The 18939-nt window shown below is 31.3% G+C and overlaps 1 protein-coding gene and 2 long non-coding RNA genes across 9 annotated transcripts in view; 2 read left to right on the top strand and 1 right to left on the bottom strand.

Annotated features, from left to right (window-relative positions):
• LOC410649 (tyrosine-protein kinase Btk29A) overlaps positions 1 to 18939 on the bottom strand; it is a 155072-nt gene that overhangs the window by 63624 nt on the left and 72509 nt on the right. Inside the window, exon 1 of one of the 4 annotated variants that reach the window (XM_026445796.1) lies at positions 18593 to 18880. The exons of the other annotated variants lie outside the window; for them this stretch is intronic. Coding sequence (XP_026301581.1) covers positions 18593 to 18662 — 70 coding nt within the window. The 5' untranslated portion in view covers positions 18663 to 18880. Of the gene's footprint in view, positions 1 to 18592; positions 18881 to 18939 lie in introns of those variants that run through there. 4 annotated transcript variants of the gene reach the window in all.
• Positions 1651 to 9199, top strand: LOC102655781. Of its 4 annotated transcripts, XR_003306305.1 has the most exons (9): positions 1652 to 2066; positions 3102 to 3269; positions 4794 to 5545; positions 5653 to 6027; positions 6099 to 6358; positions 6436 to 7636; positions 7711 to 7965; positions 8036 to 8815; positions 9163 to 9199. It is a non-coding gene; the product is annotated as an uncharacterized LOC102655781 (long non-coding RNA). The 4 variants fall into 4 exon arrangements; XR_003306307.1 differs by having other exon boundaries at positions 1651 to 2066; positions 5653 to 6020; positions 6099 to 7636; XR_003306306.1 differs by having other exon boundaries at positions 1651 to 2066; positions 4794 to 5550; positions 6099 to 7636.
• On the top strand, positions 9199 to 10923 carry LOC113219310. Its single transcript, XR_003306309.1, has 3 exons — positions 9199 to 9916; positions 10018 to 10766; positions 10859 to 10923. It is a non-coding gene; the product is annotated as an uncharacterized LOC113219310 (long non-coding RNA).

Below are 18939 nucleotides of genomic sequence, written 5' to 3'. Positions count from 1 at the left end.
GAAGTTTCATATATTTAATTGAAATAATGAAAATTTCATTTACATAAGAATTTGTAGTTTAATATTAACATAGTTGAATAATTTTGTAAATATTATTGGAATCTATCTTTTCTGGAAAATTTAATGATGTAGATAATCTTTTAAGATAAGGAGCAGGATGATGGTCTATATATATAAGTGATCATATGTAACAAATTTGGAAACTATGTGGAACATGTTACATAAACATGTTACATATTTTTTCTTAAGAATAATTTAAAATTTCAATCAAAGTGTACTTTTAAAAGGCAAATTTCATTATTTTACATCTTTATACTTTACTAGTAGATTACAAATTAAAATTTTTTATGATGTAGAAATATAACACGTATCTTGCTTTATTTCATATCTGTTTGCATATTATATGCATTCTGTAGATTTTTCTATATTTATTAAATTTAATAAATGCATAAATATTCGTAGTAGAAAGAATTTTTGGATCAATTATTCAGTATAAAACGCATAAATATAAAATAGGAATTTCGCATAAAAATAAAAAAGGAAAATTATGGATATATATCTACAACTCTAGTGGTCTGAGTTCATACTTTATAGAAGTAGAGAAACTCGAAGGAATGCGAAATATCAACGTGAAAATATTAAAAAATGTATACTTCAGCGAGGAGTTTAAAAAGCATCTATATTCGGTGCATTAAACGATGAGTTTTCAACGTTCGAACGATTAAAAGGGAAAGCTGAACGATCGATAGGTAAAGGGAGAAGAAGTCGATGGTTAGCGCGCGCGACAACGTCAGTGAATATATGAATTGAAATTGAAACCGTTTTGTTCGAGGCTGTAAACTGGGAACATGTGGAATCTTATCGCACGAAACTCTTTGCATTCTCGATAAAATAGAATGGTGAGTTATAAACAGAATGGTCGATGTGAGATTATTCTCAGTGGACTTTCGAATTCGCGAAATTGTACTATTCTTGCTCGATCGATAGCTAGTAGAATTGTGTGTGAACATTGGCAGAGAGAAATTTGCGTAATTTCATTATTGATCGCGTCATAATATTCATATGAATCTGTTTTTGATTGTTTGTTTTTCTTTTACGATTAATTTATTACTATATTATTGATAGGAATTTTTGTAAAAAAAAATGGTTACATTTGCTGGTAAATTTTTGAGGAACAATTGCTAGTAAATTTCTAGAGCATTGATTCTCGGTGAATTTTAAATTGTTGTCATTGAATTGAAAGAGTATCAAGTGAATATTTAAAAAATTGAAATTTTATATTTGAAAAGAAAGAAAAATAATTTATTTTAAACTTTATTTATATATAATATTTCTAATTAAACATAATAAAAGTAATAACAGTATCTATAAAACGATCACAAATCATAATCGTTGTATTTTTCTGTCTCCATTACAAGGTTAGGTTAAAAGTTGGTATACTAATTTCTATTCTCTGGGCAATTATAAGCGGTGAACTAACTCTACGTGATTAATGCACATATTAAACAAGATCACATTTTCCAATATAGATTAGATGATATATCTAGAAAACATTCCATCCTACAACTGATTTTCGGTTAGATGTCTAGTTCGTAAATAGAATTCACAATTCATTTAAGTAATAATTTAAGTGATAATTTAAAATTTGTATATAAAAAAAAATAATTTATACAAAACTACAAATTTACAACTACAAACCAAAAAACTTTTTTATAAAATCGAATACGATTCGTTTGTTTCGTGCAACAAGAAAGAATGAAAAATGAAACGTTGAAAAGGATCTATTCGCAACAGGGAAGCAAGTTACGATCAACTGACTCGTGTCGTCGAATTAATCGGTAAACGAACGATAAAAGGCTTATCTAAAATTGCGAATGAAATCAGATTAACGAGCTCTGCGGGAGACATTACGATCAGTCCGCAGTTAGATTAAATCGGCTAGACATCCATTACTGGCGCGTCATGAGAAAAGGGGTGAGAAACGGAAAGCAGAGGAGGAGACGATCCGTCTCGACTGCTTTAAACGGATAGGAAGTTCGAAGCGGATAGACTTTGAGAGGAACTGCGTAAGTACTGCTAATTTTAGAGATATTAAAATTGTTTCTATCGAAGAATAATTTTTATATGTTTTTAGAAAGAAAGATAGATCGATTCGACGATTTTGTATCAACGAATTATCAAAAATTGTTTTTAATAAAAACATTGATGAGAAACGTTCCATGGTTTAATGGTTTTAAGGGACTAATCGATTATTTTTCAAAATTTATTTTGTTTGAAATATATTTGTCGAGATGTATTTTCTTTTATTATTTTTCAAAGGTAAAAAATTTATTCGTAAATTTTTTTTTAAAATATATTTAAGTGAATATTTATTTTATTTTTTAAAGTGAAATATTTCGAAGAATAATCTGATTTAGGTTTTATTTGTTAAGGTTTATTTGTAAAATAAACGATAGTGCGGATTGAGGATTTATAGTTTTTACAGAATTGTGGTATAACGTCATATGATTATTTAATATCGATTCAGGAAAAAAGTAATAGATTTTATACAACGATTTTCGATAGTGATTTACGAGAGGTTTAAAATTATAATAATAATTCTCGAAATATTATCACCTTTCTAAAAAAACATATTTCTATAAATTTTCATAATTACTTTTAATTAATTTTCTTCTTATTTTTTCTTTTATTCTCTTATTAATAAATTAAATTGCTCATAAAATTAAGTATAAAGAAGTATTATCTTTTTTTAATTGAGACATCTATAAAATAAATCAATAAATTAATAATTTTCATCTGTAAACAATTCTTTACAATTGAAATATCTATTAAAATTAGAGAAAACTTTAAAGCATTGTAATTTCAAAAATAGTGACTTCCAATCAACAAATGAAATGAAGTCTTGACATTTAAAATGCACTTTTATTCATCTCAACACGATTTCCAATTCCGAAGATATCATTGTGAAAAGAAAAAACTAATTATTTAATCATTATCTCTATCCTTGTCATTTATTCGGACTTCTCTCTATGCATTCATCTCACTAACCTATTCCAAACTTATCTAGTGACAAACTAATCTAGTGACAAATGTGATTACAGGAAGACGCACGCATTTCTAGGAAAAAAATATAAATCACTAGGCCACTGATGATCCAATAATCTCTGCATCGTCTTAATCGCTATGGACACTTTAAATTCTTATATTCGACAATCGATGAGATATCGAGATGAAACAAAAAAAAAAACTTCAATGGCACCGTTTTCTCAGTGAGTTTTAATGATCAAATTTTCAATTTTTTTTCACATAATTTTCACATAATGAAAATTTTCATCCATGCATTGTTCGATAAGATGCAATGCAAATAGGATATCATTAATCATCGAGGGTGTGTTGGACGTTCGCAAGAAGGACGACAACCGGCGACAAACGGCCGTGCGCGATGGATACGCGTGAGGACGCGATTAATCGATGTTAAGTGCGTTATAATGATGTCGCCGTCGGGCAAATTCGAGTCTCGTAAAACAGCTTGTCGAAGATTCGTGGATTCTCCACGCGTATTCTGCCGAGGTCTCGACCAATAATTCAATGACGATTGATCCGTGCGTGCCGTCGATGCCGTCAGAAAATCTAATATGCCAGTCAATCTTTCGCCCTCGGAGATTGATGAACTGGGATTTATCTTTGTTTGCAGTAAATCCGAATACATTATCTCTAAGCTTATTAATAAAATTACTGAATAATAAAATAAAATAATAATTCGAGATTTAAAATGTGTTTAAAAATATTCTAAAATCGAAATTCTTCTAACTATTTCAATAATGTTAATAAATATGCATTATATGTAAAAAAAAAAAAAAAGAAAATATCAAATATTCAATATTCGAATTTCTTTTAATTAAAAAAGAATTAATTTAATTTAAATCGACTCTTCTTAATCAATAATATTTTTTGTAATAAGAAAAGTTTTTTTTTTTTAAATATAAAATCAAATGTGCTTAATTGGAATACTTTGCACGTACAACAGGAACATGTATTTACATGTGATTGAACACAACGATTTCAAAAAAGAGATAAACGAATGTTGTTAACGCGTGTTCTACACGAGCGTTACGATAATTTACCACAGTCCCTTTCGTCATTATGATAATCAAACATGAGTGAACATGTCCCACTAATTAAATTGCCAACACGCGTAAGATGCACTTGGATATCGGTCATCGATTATCCGCATACCGCGCAATTAATCTCGCACCATTATTAATTCCTTCGTAGCCAATGATCACCGCCCCTCTTCTATGTCATCTTGCATAACTTAATCTGACAGTTCTATTCCTTATAGACCTAATCGGCCAGCGAATATAATTTTCATATCAAAAATTAATAAAATATATTTTTGTCATATTTTCATCAAGAAGAATAAAAATAATATATTAGATTGGTATCTGTAGTTCTTCAACGCTTTTCTTGGTAATATAAGAGATCTTGAAAACATACTTCTGGTGTTCTATATTCTTCAAAATAGGATTCAGCAATATTCTTCTTTTGTGATACGTTCTTTAATATTTTTCTTTATCAATTTCTTTAATATCCAGTACATAATATTCATATATTATACAAATCCCATGACACATCCCATTCTTTTCCATTATCCTTCTTTCTTCTTCTATTTCAATTTCCCTCAAAGCAATATAATACCTTGATATTTTCCTCTACAATAAAATAGATCCTTCTATAAATTTTCTTCTAACAGCTATATATTTAAACTAATATTTATATTTTTATATTTTCAGATTTTCTTCAAAAGTCTCCACCATACACATTATCCTTTTCTTTTTCTTTTTCTTTTTCTCCTTTCTATACTTTTTTCTCCCTCTCTTTTGCTTCACCTCATCCTCTTTCTTTTTTTCCTTCTTTCTTTCTTCTCTCCCCTTCAATCTCCATCTTCCCCTCCCCCTTCCTTTACCCCTTTGCCGCCGCTAAATGCAAGCATCGCTTGCACGCGGCACGAGTCAAACAGACGCGTTTTACGCGTAATTTAACCCAAGCCTCGTGAAAACGACGACACACAACCGTGTTTCCACGCCCTTTGTACGCTCTCCGCTGCTCTGGACGTCGACGCGACTTTGACTCCACGGAGGCGGACACGTAGACATCCTCTTATCCCCTTTGGGGCCAACAAAGCCACGAGATCCATAGGACTTCGGCCTGGATATACACGTATCTGCGGGCTCTGATGGCTAGAGTCACGCGCCTCGAATAAAATACTATCCCGTCGAGACCGTTACTTCTACCGCGTAACGTTTTCCGCTTGTGTGTCCTTCCACCATGTTTTATTTATAAAGACCGCGAGGATTTTTCTCGAGGATCGGGAAGACGCCGAATGGAATGAGACTTAAGCTTGATTTGCTGGGAATCGAGGTCTGGAAATGGTGGAATTTTACGCTCGTGCAACGCCGGATTTTTCGCGTGGTAATAATGGAAGAAACGAGGAGCGTGTCCTAACCTCAAAATTTATAGGTTCAAAATTATAGGAAAAATTGAAGTAAAGTAATATTTGCTTTGTTTTGATACTTTGATAGTTGAAGTTTTTAATCAAAAGTAAATAGATACTTTACGAATGAATTAATACAAATGTATATTTTGTTTCAGAAATTCATTTTTCGAATATTATTTTGTTATTTGCATGGAACTGTTTGATGATAAGAAAAAATAGACGGAAAAGGAAAGATGGAACGTACAAACATAAATTTGTCGAATAATAGGAGTGATTGATCGAATAAAAAATCTTTTATTTTCTTCCTCCGTTTCTCTTATATTGCGAAATTCTTTCCTTCGTGAAAAATTCACGAAATCGCCTGGAAGTTTCAATCGACTGTTTCTCGATTCTTTAAGAATAGCTTCGACAAAGAAAACATCTAAATTTATTGCAACAAGAGTTATTTGGAATCAAAATGAAACGGAATATTCGATTATCAAAAGTCTCTGAGGGAAATAATCAGATATTTTTCCTCCGCGAAGTTAATCGTAAAAATTTCGCAAAAATTTCCAATCGAATATCATTTCTACCAAGTAGATATAATTTATCTTCATTTCAGATCGGGCTAATGCTCCTTTCTTGATACCAACAAGGTATCCGGGACAGATGTTTGCCATCAATCAAAGTGTATGTAACGATTAATCCATCACGTATATCATTGCACTGCGAGAATTGTCGGGAAGATTATAAGAGACTTCTATCATGAGACACGCTTGAGACACAACTGCGAAGATCAAATTACCCCATCTCTCACGTATATCTCATGTTGTTTCTTACGATGGCGATGATAAAATCGAAGAAGGTTAAACGCTTTAAAAGGTTAAAAAAGACTTAAGAAATTTACTTTTATTTACTCTTAAAAATTTGATAGATGATATAAATATTGAAAGTTGCAGAGAACTTAAGAACGCATTAAAAAAGCGAGATAAAAATAGTCCATAATGTGAACTGAAACTATACAATCTTCAACATCTATAATATCTCGGCAAGAGTTATAGAAAATCGAAGAGTTACAACAATTTCTAGAAACTTTTGACAAATAATTGGAAATAAATCGAGGCGACGATATCTCTCTCGAGATAAAATTTACTGTGAACAAACCAAAGAAGGAAATATAAAAGAACGAAAGTTTGATCGTGTCGCTTAATTAAAAATCAAGATCGTGTCACGAGTGAAAGGATATTCCTTTCGGAATACTTGGCCTGAGTTGCGAACTTTTTTTTGGCTCGTGAAAATGAAACTAAGTTTTATAACGAAATGAAGATATGCCTTCTTTGCGATAAAAAGACTTGAATATTCATGGAAAAAAAATCATAAACTCAAAGAAAAGGATAAGTATTATTATTTCATACTCATACATACATTAAAATTAATTTCTCAAAACGATATTATTTATAGGATGATTTGATGGACAAGTATGCATTTTAATATATTCAATATAATTACAAAAATCTAATGGAATTCAAAGCAAATATGTTACATACTATATACAACAGCTTGTACCAAAAGAAAATGAAGAATTCATGTCAAAAGAATGGAAAATCTTGGCACAAGAAAAAATTAAATGCGCCCAAAACGTTCAATCTCTGACAAACATCATATTTGATACAATGTATCAGCTGTTCCGATACTCATACTACAAGAAGGTTTTCCTTTTTAAAAAAGTAGAGCCACTTGAACCTCCTTTCCGCACAAAGTAACTCGTTTCGAGTTGTTGGCAAATTGAAATCGATCGAATCCTCCTCCTTTTCGCCCGGTATTCCTTTTTACACCACACTCTGATTCAATTTCGAGAACAGATGCAATCGCTTAGAAGAAGGGACGGGACCAGGAGATGGGGCTGAGAAGCGGAGCAAGAAGTGGAAACTATTTTTCCGGGTGAACCACGAGCATGGAGGTTGGACGCTCTCTGGTGTAAACCATTAACGCTCGATTAGAAACGTATCTTTCGTAAAATTATCCTTTCCGGCCTTGACTTTGGTGCACCGCCTCCGGATAAACTGTTTGGCTCTGTTGGATACTTCTTGCCCATTCTTTCTCGCATCCGGATATTTTTATTCGTTCAAGGATGCGTCACAAATCTTGGAAAAGAATCAGGTAATTGTGGTTGGAATATTTATAGTTGGAAATAAAAATGGGATGGAGAATATAATAGAATTTTGTTATTTTAGATTCTCATCGTTGGAAAATTATTGAAATAGAAAGTTAAATGATATTTAAAATTATCATTTGAGTACTGATAATATAAAAGAAAGAAGAAACTTTTCATGAAATTCTATGTTATTATTTAAGATTTGAAGAATTGATAATTGGAAGATGAATTCATGGATTAGCTTCGATAATCTTAATCTTTAAGCCTAATGGATGATTTCAATCGAATTGACAGAGTTAGAGAGCTAAGTTTCGCTTCTAAATAGTGTTCATAGGTAATCCCTTCCAAATTCCAAATGTGTTTATCACACATGCTCGAGTAAATCGTCTTTTCTCATCTCGCAGATTGATCTTATAAGCTCTAAAGAAGCTTATAAGAAGAAGAAATAATGAATCATCATACTCAAAAATGAAAAACCAGAATATAATATAAAATATTTAAGTGAGATGTTTACACTTAAAACTTTTAAAACAGGATTATAGTAATTTCAACTAATAAATTGGAATAATTATATTTACTATATTCCATATTATTATAATATTCATGGCTGAAGAAAAATGCATGGAAGGATTAAAACATAAAGATCATCGATGGAGAATGTTTGAATCTGAATTTCTCATAAATCTATCACAAAAACCTCGTCACAATTCATTCAAATCTCTTTTCAAGCTTTTTAAGCAAGAAAATCATTCCAATAATCAAACGCACTTTTCCATGAAAGCAAAGGCCACCTGTCCATTGACCAATATCGAAACCTATCCCTAAATTCAACTAGGTTTCCAGGCCAGGCGTAATTCCGGCCTTCGGTATAATGAGAGTGGCCGTAATTTCGGAGGGTAAGCCGGCTTTCCATTTGCCAGGAACTCACTCTCTATCCACAATCTCCTTCGACCACGGTATCTCGCTGTCCGTTACGATTCGAAGAAAGGAACAGTGGATGGAACCGAACGCGAGTGATATCCAGAGACTATTGAATGACCTTAATCCAATTTCGATTGGACCTTCAACTAAGGTCCACGAAATCGACTGCTGTCTCACACAAGTGAGATGAAATTTGAAATAATGTGGCTCTGCCTATGATGAAACATGATTGCGATTTTATATCCTAGTTTTTCTATCTTTTAGTAAGTATATTCTATTCTTCTAGGAATATATTAACAGGAATATTATACAGAAGTAGTATAGTATTGTAGTACCGAGATCTTCATGTCTATTACAAGAATCCTACAAATATATTAACATTATTAGATAGAAATATATAATATATAAAAATTGAAGAAAAACCGAGTTAATCAAACCAGATTCGAATCCATGTGTTTCAAGTTCATAAGATAAAATTTTATCTTTTATGATACTCTTTAACTTTCTTGTTCTTATTCGTTTTTATTTATTGGCATGGAGATTTCGATATTATAATGTTATATGATATTATAATGCTACATTTTAATATACAGTGTATCTGCTTTTCTAGGTATCTAGTATTCAATAAAAAATATATAGAATTGGGCATACAAAAATATTCTTTAAGATATATTTATTAAATTACAATCAAACTTAATAAAAAAAGCTAGAATATTGATGTGCAAAAATCTAGAAAAATGCATACGATATGCAAAAAGGACATAAATCATATCCAGAACAAGTTAAGTTACAGATTATAATAATTAAAGAAACGGATCTTCATTTCACTTCTTTCAATTCATGAAAATTTGAATTCACATAAATATCCGCAGTCCAGATGCTTCAATTTAAATATAAATATGTCGCTCACGTTTTCGAATATCGTTTTCCAATCCACCAAGAGCGGACAGCTCCATGGACAGCTGCCCAGGATCCCATCCCTAAATCTTTAAAATGGTTTCAGCCACATCATCCTCCGCCTTTCTCCTCCGGCATTACCATACTGGAACACACGCAAAAATTCCGACCTCGAGGCAGAAGAGGAACGCGTCAGACGTGAGAAACATCTCTCGAGGCCCCCTCGGGTGCTGGCACAAGAAGATATTATCGATAAAGGGAGTCTTTGGTGGCGCGTTTCCAATGTAAAAGCGGGCCGGGTCCGCTCGTGTTCGCGCATATAAACCCCGTGTACGTGTCGTCACAATATACACGATGGATCCATCGTCTCCTCACGTGTTCCTTTCCTAGGCAACAACCCCCTTAACCTACTTATCCGACAAGAGTGGATATGAGTCGAGCCGATTTCAACAAAATTTGGCAAAGTGGTATTTCTCTATAAGCATAATTATAATTGGATAATTATAATTGTAATTATAATTATAATTGTAATTTAGATAAAACGTATATCGTTCAAGTATTTGAATAGTTTACAGAATTGTTGTCAGTCTTAAAATCTATGAAATTTTATGAAAAATAGTTGTATAATAATCTTTATGGGATTATTTTAAAGCTTCTACATCTGTTAATTAAATTGTTTTAAAAATTACTTTACAAAAAGTTGAAAAAATTCAAAAGAGCTCCAGACATTAAAAAAATTTTATAGGTAACTAAAACCATGGATTTAAAAATTGAAGACTTCTCTTTATTTAATTTTAAAAGACTATTTGCAATTCTTTAGCGTCTTATTAATCCAATAAAATAGAAAATTGGTGTCATTCTGTATAATATTTTTTCAATGATTAATTTTATTAAATATTTAATTTTAAAAATAATAATTACAGCAAGATCAATCGTCGATCAATTCTCTCTATCTTCATGGATAAATTCAACTGGATGATTAGCATAGGTGTTTGAAATCATTGAACTTAGTTCAATAAAACAGGATTTAGGTATGGCCATCTTTGCGAACAGCGTTAAATGAAGCGATACCATTTAACGCCGCGTTTGCTGCAGCATTGGGACAATTTTGGGTTAAATGATGGTCCAATGCGGCCGTTCTAACTGCCTACTGCAATTTCTAGTAATATCGTTCCACTTGCGTTATTCGTAGTGTGCTGTGGTTTTATCAAGAAATATCAACCAGAGAAATCACATTTCAATAAAATAAATAATGTAACTGTATCTTAACCACAATCGTGTTTATTGGTCAATTTCTAAAAGAACTCGTTATATCTTGTAAATATTTTATTTTGAATAATAATTATAAATAATTATTTTTTTTGGAAAATATTTTAAAATTGAACTTTTAAACTATTAATTTTTTACAGGAAAGTTCAATTTTGTGAAATTGATTAATAGTATTAGATTAATTGAGAGCACAAGAGGTAAGTTGTTAAATATATTTAAAGTACATATTTATTTTCGATAAAATAAAATAACAGGTACTCTATTCATATGATTATAATTAATAGAAAGAGAGAGAGAGAGAGAGAGAGAGAGAGAGAGAGAGAGAGAGAGAGAGAGAGAGAGAGAGAGAGAGAGAGAGAGAGAGAGAGAGAGAGAGAGAGAGAGAGAGAATTTCTTAATGTAACAGATATAATATTTAATCAGAATAAAATCGCATATTATATATTATAAGAATAAAAATCATACAAAAAGTAATAAATAGATATCGTCTCGAGTTAACTTATAATTTTAAATTCTCAATTTTTACGATGATTATTAAATAAAAATAATTATATCGTATACCTTGGTATTAGAACATTGAAAATCCAAAATAATCAAAGAAATTGCATAAAAGTATATTTCCTTCAAAGTAAAGATAAATCCACAGAGAGAGGAAACACGAGTGAAAGGAATTTTCCTGATCTCATTCCGTTTTCCTGTACGTTGCCACCTAACACAATTCAAACAAAGATACAATCGTCGAAGACCCACAACCTTCTCACTCCACATACCACATTCCTCTTTACGGGCGTCTTTTCTCCCCTCTGGCATTTTTCTTCTATCTCTTTTGTGGTCTAACAGATCTCTAATTGAAAAATATCTCTAGTCCCTTTGACTCTATCCTATAGCCTTTTATTCGCGCCGAATGTGGTCACGAAACGACTCTCTAAGAAAGTATACACGTAATATCCCGCCGCATTGGGATAAGGTTATGCGCGCGCAGCGGGGGTGGAGAGTGGGGAGAACAGGCTCGTAAACTCGAAGCCGTGTTGCTTGGCCTAATTAGGAGCCGTTGCATGTCTCAAAGTGATGATGGTGGGGGATGGAGGACGCACAAAGCCGACTAGGATGCACTTCAACAAAATGTCCCTAGGAGAAATTTTTCATTACGAATTTGAAATCACCTCCAACGCACATTTGTTACCGCACACGATTTCTCCTTTTTTTTTTTAATATTGTCCTATTTCGAATGGACTTTGTTAAAATCACGGTCAACATTTGGTTACTTTTCGATTATTATCCATAAAAGATGTTTTTTGATTTATTTAGATTCTTCATGGAAAATATTTTAAAATCGTATAGTTCAAGAAACATTAGGAATATTAGGAATGAGAGAAATTTTTTTTAAGGATATCTAGGAATTTCTAATACATTTGCAGTAATAATTCTAGTGATGCTTGTGGTTGTATGTATACAGTTTTTAAGCCATATCGATTAAAAAAAATATATTCCAACGTACTAACAATGCGATCCAACATCTCGAATAAATTCCACAGTAAAAAATTTGGAATAAAATCCCTAGTAAATACAACTTCTATTCACAAATCCCAAACATCACAATACAATATACTATACCTATAATATATCTATATTTTTATGTTTAGAGAAACTCGTGCTTTCATATCTCGTGCACAATATCTCATATACGTGAAATGTTCCATTACTTTCTTATATAATATTTGTATGGAAGATATTAAAGCACCGATATTCCATGCTTCTTTTATTGTACGACGTGATATTTGCGATTTGCATGGTATCTTTAAAATCCCTATACAAACGTTTCGAACAAAAAGACACCAGAAAGTATCGTTTCCTATACGAATATCTTTCTCGATTTTCGAGATATAAAAGAAGACAATAATTCAGTAGTGACGTTATTACGGAGGCAAGAATGGAAACATTATCCTTGACCGCCATAAAAATCTGTAATATCCTCATCTCCTTACTGACTATTTCATCTACGAAAAAATATTCAAGCTGTCATTCGTAAATTAAAAGCGTAGTAGAAGTTCGACAATGCAGAAACGAGAGATCTATGGAAACGATAAGCCCATACCATATTGGAAAAGTCAATACTCGAGAAAAAGTATCTGAATTGCTCGATACCATTGAGACGGCGGCTACTCGAATAAATTACGTTGGTACTCCTTATCAAAAACCACTAAATCCTAACTTCACTCGCGATATTTTCCAATCGTTTACATACGAGAACAATGACGCTAAATTTGTGGATAAAACGTTTGTCTAACTAACGTTGCATTCGATTATTTTCAAGTTCCTCTTGAATTATTATCACGGATATTCGATTTTTCTATTCTTATCAAGTAAATTGAAAAATAAATGTCTTCGTTCAAGGATTCAAAGAATTTTAATTTTATAATCATTTTCTTGTTTGTTCTAGATTAACTGATTTAATATTTATATATATTTTTTATATTTGATTTGTTTTATTAATGTTATATTATATCAGAATGTGATTTAAAAATCGTAGGAAAACTAGTGCTATTTTCTCCATCTCCTTAAAATTTCTGTTATTCCATATTTTCCATCAATGTTTGTAAAATAAGAAAAAAAATTTCAATTAAATAAACGAAAAATAAAATTATATGGAATAGAAGAATAAATTTTAATTAAAGGAGTAAAAATTGCATGCTTTGGAACAGCGTTAAGCAAATGATATCGCAATCTTCCAAAACTCTGGCGCATTATTTGAACGATCCAATTAAATGAAAACCGTGGAAAGACGATAACAGAAAGTTCGACGTCTGATAGATGTTAATCTCGCAAGCAACGAGAATTGGCTATTTCTTTAAATGTTTAATTTTATTCGAGTTAAACTTCTTTCGTATATCCTTAAATGCACTTTTTGTCTTGTCAACTTTCTTCAGGATTTTTGGAAAATAAAATTTAATTAACTTTTAAAGAACAGATTTAAATGTCAAGATAATGACAGTTATAAAAAAACAATATAAAAATATCAATTGAGCCTTATCTTTCAAGTTATAGGTTATTTAAGTTTGTACTACGAACGCCAGTATGCTAGCAACTAAAGTGTAACTAAATTGCAGTGGTATATATGATTAAATAATGTAGCCAGTCACATATTTTTTATGAAAATTATAAAATAATACTTAACTTGATATTTTAGAAAAAATATAAAATATAAATGAAAATGGTGTACTAGAAAGAAATAAATTTAAATTTAATGATTAAAATAAAATAACAAATAAATAACAAATAAATAGATAAAGAGATATAAATTGTATACTAGAAATAGAAGTACCAGAGAAACGAATGTAATTTATCGTTTACAGATTTTATTTAAAAATATATCCTACAATCTTTTAGCAGGAATATACTAAGTATACGTACAAGTTTTTGTAAATCTATTATTTACTTTCATTTATGATATTCCGTATATTATCCAAAGCTTAATAGTAATTCTCGAACAAATTTAATTCGAACTCGTAAAATAATAAATAAAACGTTTCATTGGAAAGAAAAAGTTGAAAAAGTTGAATAGGGGTTAGGCGAGGGAAGAAAAATGGATTTGCAGCTGCGAATCGTGGGATGGCCGATAGGAAAAGCGGGTTACACCACTTTTTACGGGGCTTTTCCATTTGCGGTGGTCGCGGTTGCGGGATCAGACCCCCCCAGTGGGAACGTTGTATCGTCCGGTTAACTTCCCCTGAGCCAATTGGATATTCGAGTACGGCCTGGTATTTACGACCCCCTAAAATCGAACCATGGCGTTATCACGAATCGCCTCGAGCTTTTAGGAGAGAATGGTATATAGTGATTGAAGATCTTGAGTAAGATTGCGTTGTGATTTGTTACTTGGTAGATATACAGAGTGTTGATATATTCGTGGAATACTTTTGATACTTTTGGATCCAATTCTCCAAACGTATGTAATTTTTGACATTTAGGATTAATATTCTAATAAAATATATTTTTCTAAAAGAATATATTTTAGTTTTTAATTCTTCAAGTATTTGTTTTAATCTGTATCTTATTTCTTTGATCATAAATGTATATTATTCTTTCATTACAATTTTATGTTGTTCTTATGATTAATTTTTAAAGATAACTTGCATTACTTTGCCATTTTCTCAAATTTAAATTAATATAATTTTTCAACAACCTAAAACTAAAGAAAAAACAATTAAAATTAACAAATTATGAATTATTAATATCTAATATGGCTAAATATTTCTATAATTGACTTTATATTTTATTTTTCAAAAAAGAAAAGAATAAACCTGATTTAGCCAGAAATAGAGACAGAAAGTTAAAGTAGTTAAATGCAAATTCGAAAAAGAAAAAGTAGCAGAGTTAAAATTTCATGAATTGAAAGTCTGACCCTTCAGAAAACAAGCAATGCGAAACAAGGTAACGTATGTTTCTTAAGAAAAGAAATTACTCCAGGAATATGAAACATTTGGTATACACAGTATCCTAGAATGAGATTTGGTTTGTTGACGATTGAGAGAGAGAGAGAGAGAGAGAGAGAGAGAGAGAGAGAGAGAGAGAGAGAGAGAGAGAGAGAGAGAGAGAGAGAGAGAGAGAGAGAGAGAGAGAGAGAGAGAGAGAGAGAGAGAGAGAGAGAGAGAGAGAGAGAGAGAGAGGAAAAAAGCAAGCAACTTTGACGCAAACAACTTTTTACCGGAATATCAAGGCGAAGAAGTAGTTCAAGATGAAAGCAAATGGAACAACCGCGGCCTCGCGGTTTCATATGAAACTTCTAGAGCAGCCAACTTTTCTCTGATCGATGGAAAAGAAAAGAAAAAAATATATATCGTTTGAAGGATATATGTCATTAAATTAAAACAAGATTTTCTCTCGTTTCCGATAAATGGATGTATCTACATGTTTAGGTAAGAGGACATTTCGATCTGGAAAAGAAAAATTGTTTATTTAACGCAATTTATCTCATAAATTTTCTTGTGAATATAAATTAATAGAAGAATTATCAAAAATGATGAAATAAATAATAATATATTAAAAAAGAAATATAATAATATAATTTCAATCTTCATTTGATATACTTACAATTAGGATGATATTTTTTCACATAATCATTAAAATTATTAAAACATCGAAATAAATAATAATATCAGAAACGATAATATTAAAATCTAAACATAGAATACAAAAAATGTACAACAATAAATATAGTAACTTAACTTAAATTTTATTTCGATAAAAATATATTACCGAGAATATCAAGCACCATTCATACAAACAAAATATTTTGCTTCATCCAATCTAAAACTTTTGTATAGCGTTATAGAAGATATCTGTGTCCAGGAAGTTCCAGAAGCGAATAAGGAACGCCTATCACGCGGCATCAGCGTCGTCGAACTCGGATATTCAATAAGGAAGCCATCGTGATTCGTAATGCCGCTCTCCTCGGCTGAACGTGTCGCGAATAACGTGCAGATGAAATATCCTCGCAAGTTCTCTTCTAAATATGAATGTAAAGCCGAATGTAACTCGGAGTATCTCTCTCAGACGTCTTAAAAACTGAGAATCGAGTGAATACGACGGGTTTCCGTGGTATTCAGAATTTCATCTCGTTTCTCGCAAAATATCGTATCGAAAGGGATTCCTTTCATTTTAGAGGGAGTTGTAAATTTTCATATACTAAAGAAAAGATGAATATTCTCTGGATAAAAGGAATGTTTCGTTAATATTCTTTATCACAGTGAAAAGAGCGAAACGTTTTACGGACGATTAATTAATTTTCACTAATACCAATTAAAACATATATATATATATATCAAAGATATAAATGAAATGCCTTTTCTCCAATGAAACAGTCTTTCTTGAGAACTGACTTTCTCCATTTATGTAAGATAATGAACGATTCGAGGAATATGGAAGCACAACGAAGAAAATAATTTGATCACCTTGAACACTTTATTTGGTTTTGAAAAATTAAAAGGAAAAAAAATTTAAAAGGAATTGAAATGATAATCTGATAAAATATATCGTTCTTTAAATTGAGGAAATTTCTATTAAATTTTAATCATTGTAATATCATTATAAATTATACTATATCTACCAATTTAATATATTTGTTGCGCCTCGACATCCGTATTTCTACGCAAGAGACATCCTCTTCCTCGTTGCATGCGGAAGAGGAAACTGGAAAGTAAGCCTTCATCCGAGCCAAGGTTAATAAATAAACAGACGATGGAACGCGCAAAAAGAATGCACGATCAAAGACGATCGTCTGCAATCAGTATCCAGACATATTTGTGGAACTTTCATCCTTAAATTATACGAATATTATTTCTCTCGATCAATGATTTTTTAAAAACAATGTAATATTTCAAAGTGGAAGAAAAACAGTTGAATAAATTCAAAATTCTTTTCTTTTTTAATCTTTGTAACGTAATATTTATTATTGAAGCTACATCGATTACAGTTGTGCGTATTGTTGCTAAATTCATGTTGCATACAACGTTGAAAAAGAAGATCTCATTTTTTGAAGTTATCGACATAACAGAAAATCGAAAACCTACTAGTAGAAAATGTAGATATATTCGGCTGATTAATAATTTTATTGTTGTGGTGATATAAGATTATAAAATTGTATATAAATTATTTTTCTGCAAGAAATGCAACAAATGACGGATTCAAATTTTTCAGTGTTATGTGAATAAGTGATAGATTTAGAATACAGTTGTGATAGGTTAGGTTGCCAATAACAGCAATATTTAATGATTATCAATAAAAAATGGAAATGAAAAAAAAATCAGGAATCTAATCATGAGTGAAAATAATATGCAATCTTGTCTCATTTATTTGCATGTAAAGCAATTAACGATCGAACAGCAATTGAAAATAACAAATTTTCTTTTATGCGAAGGAAAATCTAGAAGAGAAAAAGAAAAGATATAATCAGTGATTTGAAATAATCAGTTTAATGAATAGATTATCTCTGGAGAGAAATAAAGAAAAAGTTGGTTATGTTCTACTATGAAATTTGATGAAATGCTAGGTTAAAATTGAACGAGGTCAAAATAAAATCCTGTAAAAGGATTCGTCCAACTTTTCGCGGCCAATTGCGAAGAATTAGGGTGAACAAGTGATGATATAGATATATAAGAGGAAATTTGAGCGGATTAGAGGAAATTAGGGGATCAAGAAGAAGAGAGGGAATTATATAGGCATGGTGAAGGATTTCGTGATCAATGCGAATACAAAAGACGAGATATTCGGGGAATATTAAATTTGCCTGGTAAGAAGGTTGACACATTATACGATATGCTGCTAGAAGTGAAGCTTGATAAATCGTTGTTGAGAAACTCATCATTTATTATACTTTCAGCCATCTCTGCTCAGTAAAATAAATCTAATAGAAGATGAAGCATATCAAGATTAAGCATACCAGGATTAAATAAATTTCTATTAAATAAATTTATTATTTCATAATACAATCTCTCTTTGAATCTATTATGTTTTGTATATTTATCTAATAATATTTAAATCATATACAATAGTAAAATTATGATTTATAATGTAAGTAATTTCTCTATCAATAATTTTTTTTAATACATTATGAAACTTATTAATATTTTTATTTTAATTTTTAGCTTTCTTTTTCTTTCATTCATCTTTCTTTTCTGGATTCAACAAAATACACAATGTTAAAATTTCAATATTAAATTTCACAAGTTTGAGATATTATCCAATACCATAAAATGAATCTTTTATACTAAATTTCATTTAAATCTATTCACATCTCGATTCGTGTTCAAACTTATTACTAGGCAACTATAGAATCTTGCCTCTTAGTTTATTCAATAATATCCGCATTTACGAACCTGCGAGATTAGTCGCGAAATTCCAAAAGGACCATCGGCAACCAAAGAGTTTCATCTCGCGTTCCTTCATGCCTGAGGCTCGCTCAAACGATCCTCTGAGTCTGGCTCGTGCTGATTCCCAAAATCAGGCATCGGTTGGACGCTCCTCCGTAATCCAAACGGCATTCACGTAACCACAATTTCCTCTGAAAATAGCAGACCGGTTCCGCCTCTCTCTCTCTCTCTCTCTCTCTCCCTTGTAAGATGTAATCCAAACCGTGGATTTTAGTTGGTGGATGCGTCAGAAATCTCGCGAAGCACGATAACACCGCATTTCTGTTCACTTAAGCGGATCGTTTCTGCACGGT

Source organism: Apis mellifera, linkage group LG16 (genome assembly GCF_003254395.2).
Source record: "Apis mellifera strain DH4 linkage group LG16, Amel_HAv3.1, whole genome shotgun sequence".
NCBI lineage: Eukaryota > Metazoa > Arthropoda > Insecta > Hymenoptera > Apidae > Apis > Apis mellifera.
Note: the sequence above shows the minus strand (reverse complement) of the source record. Positions and strands in the feature narration are given on the sequence as shown.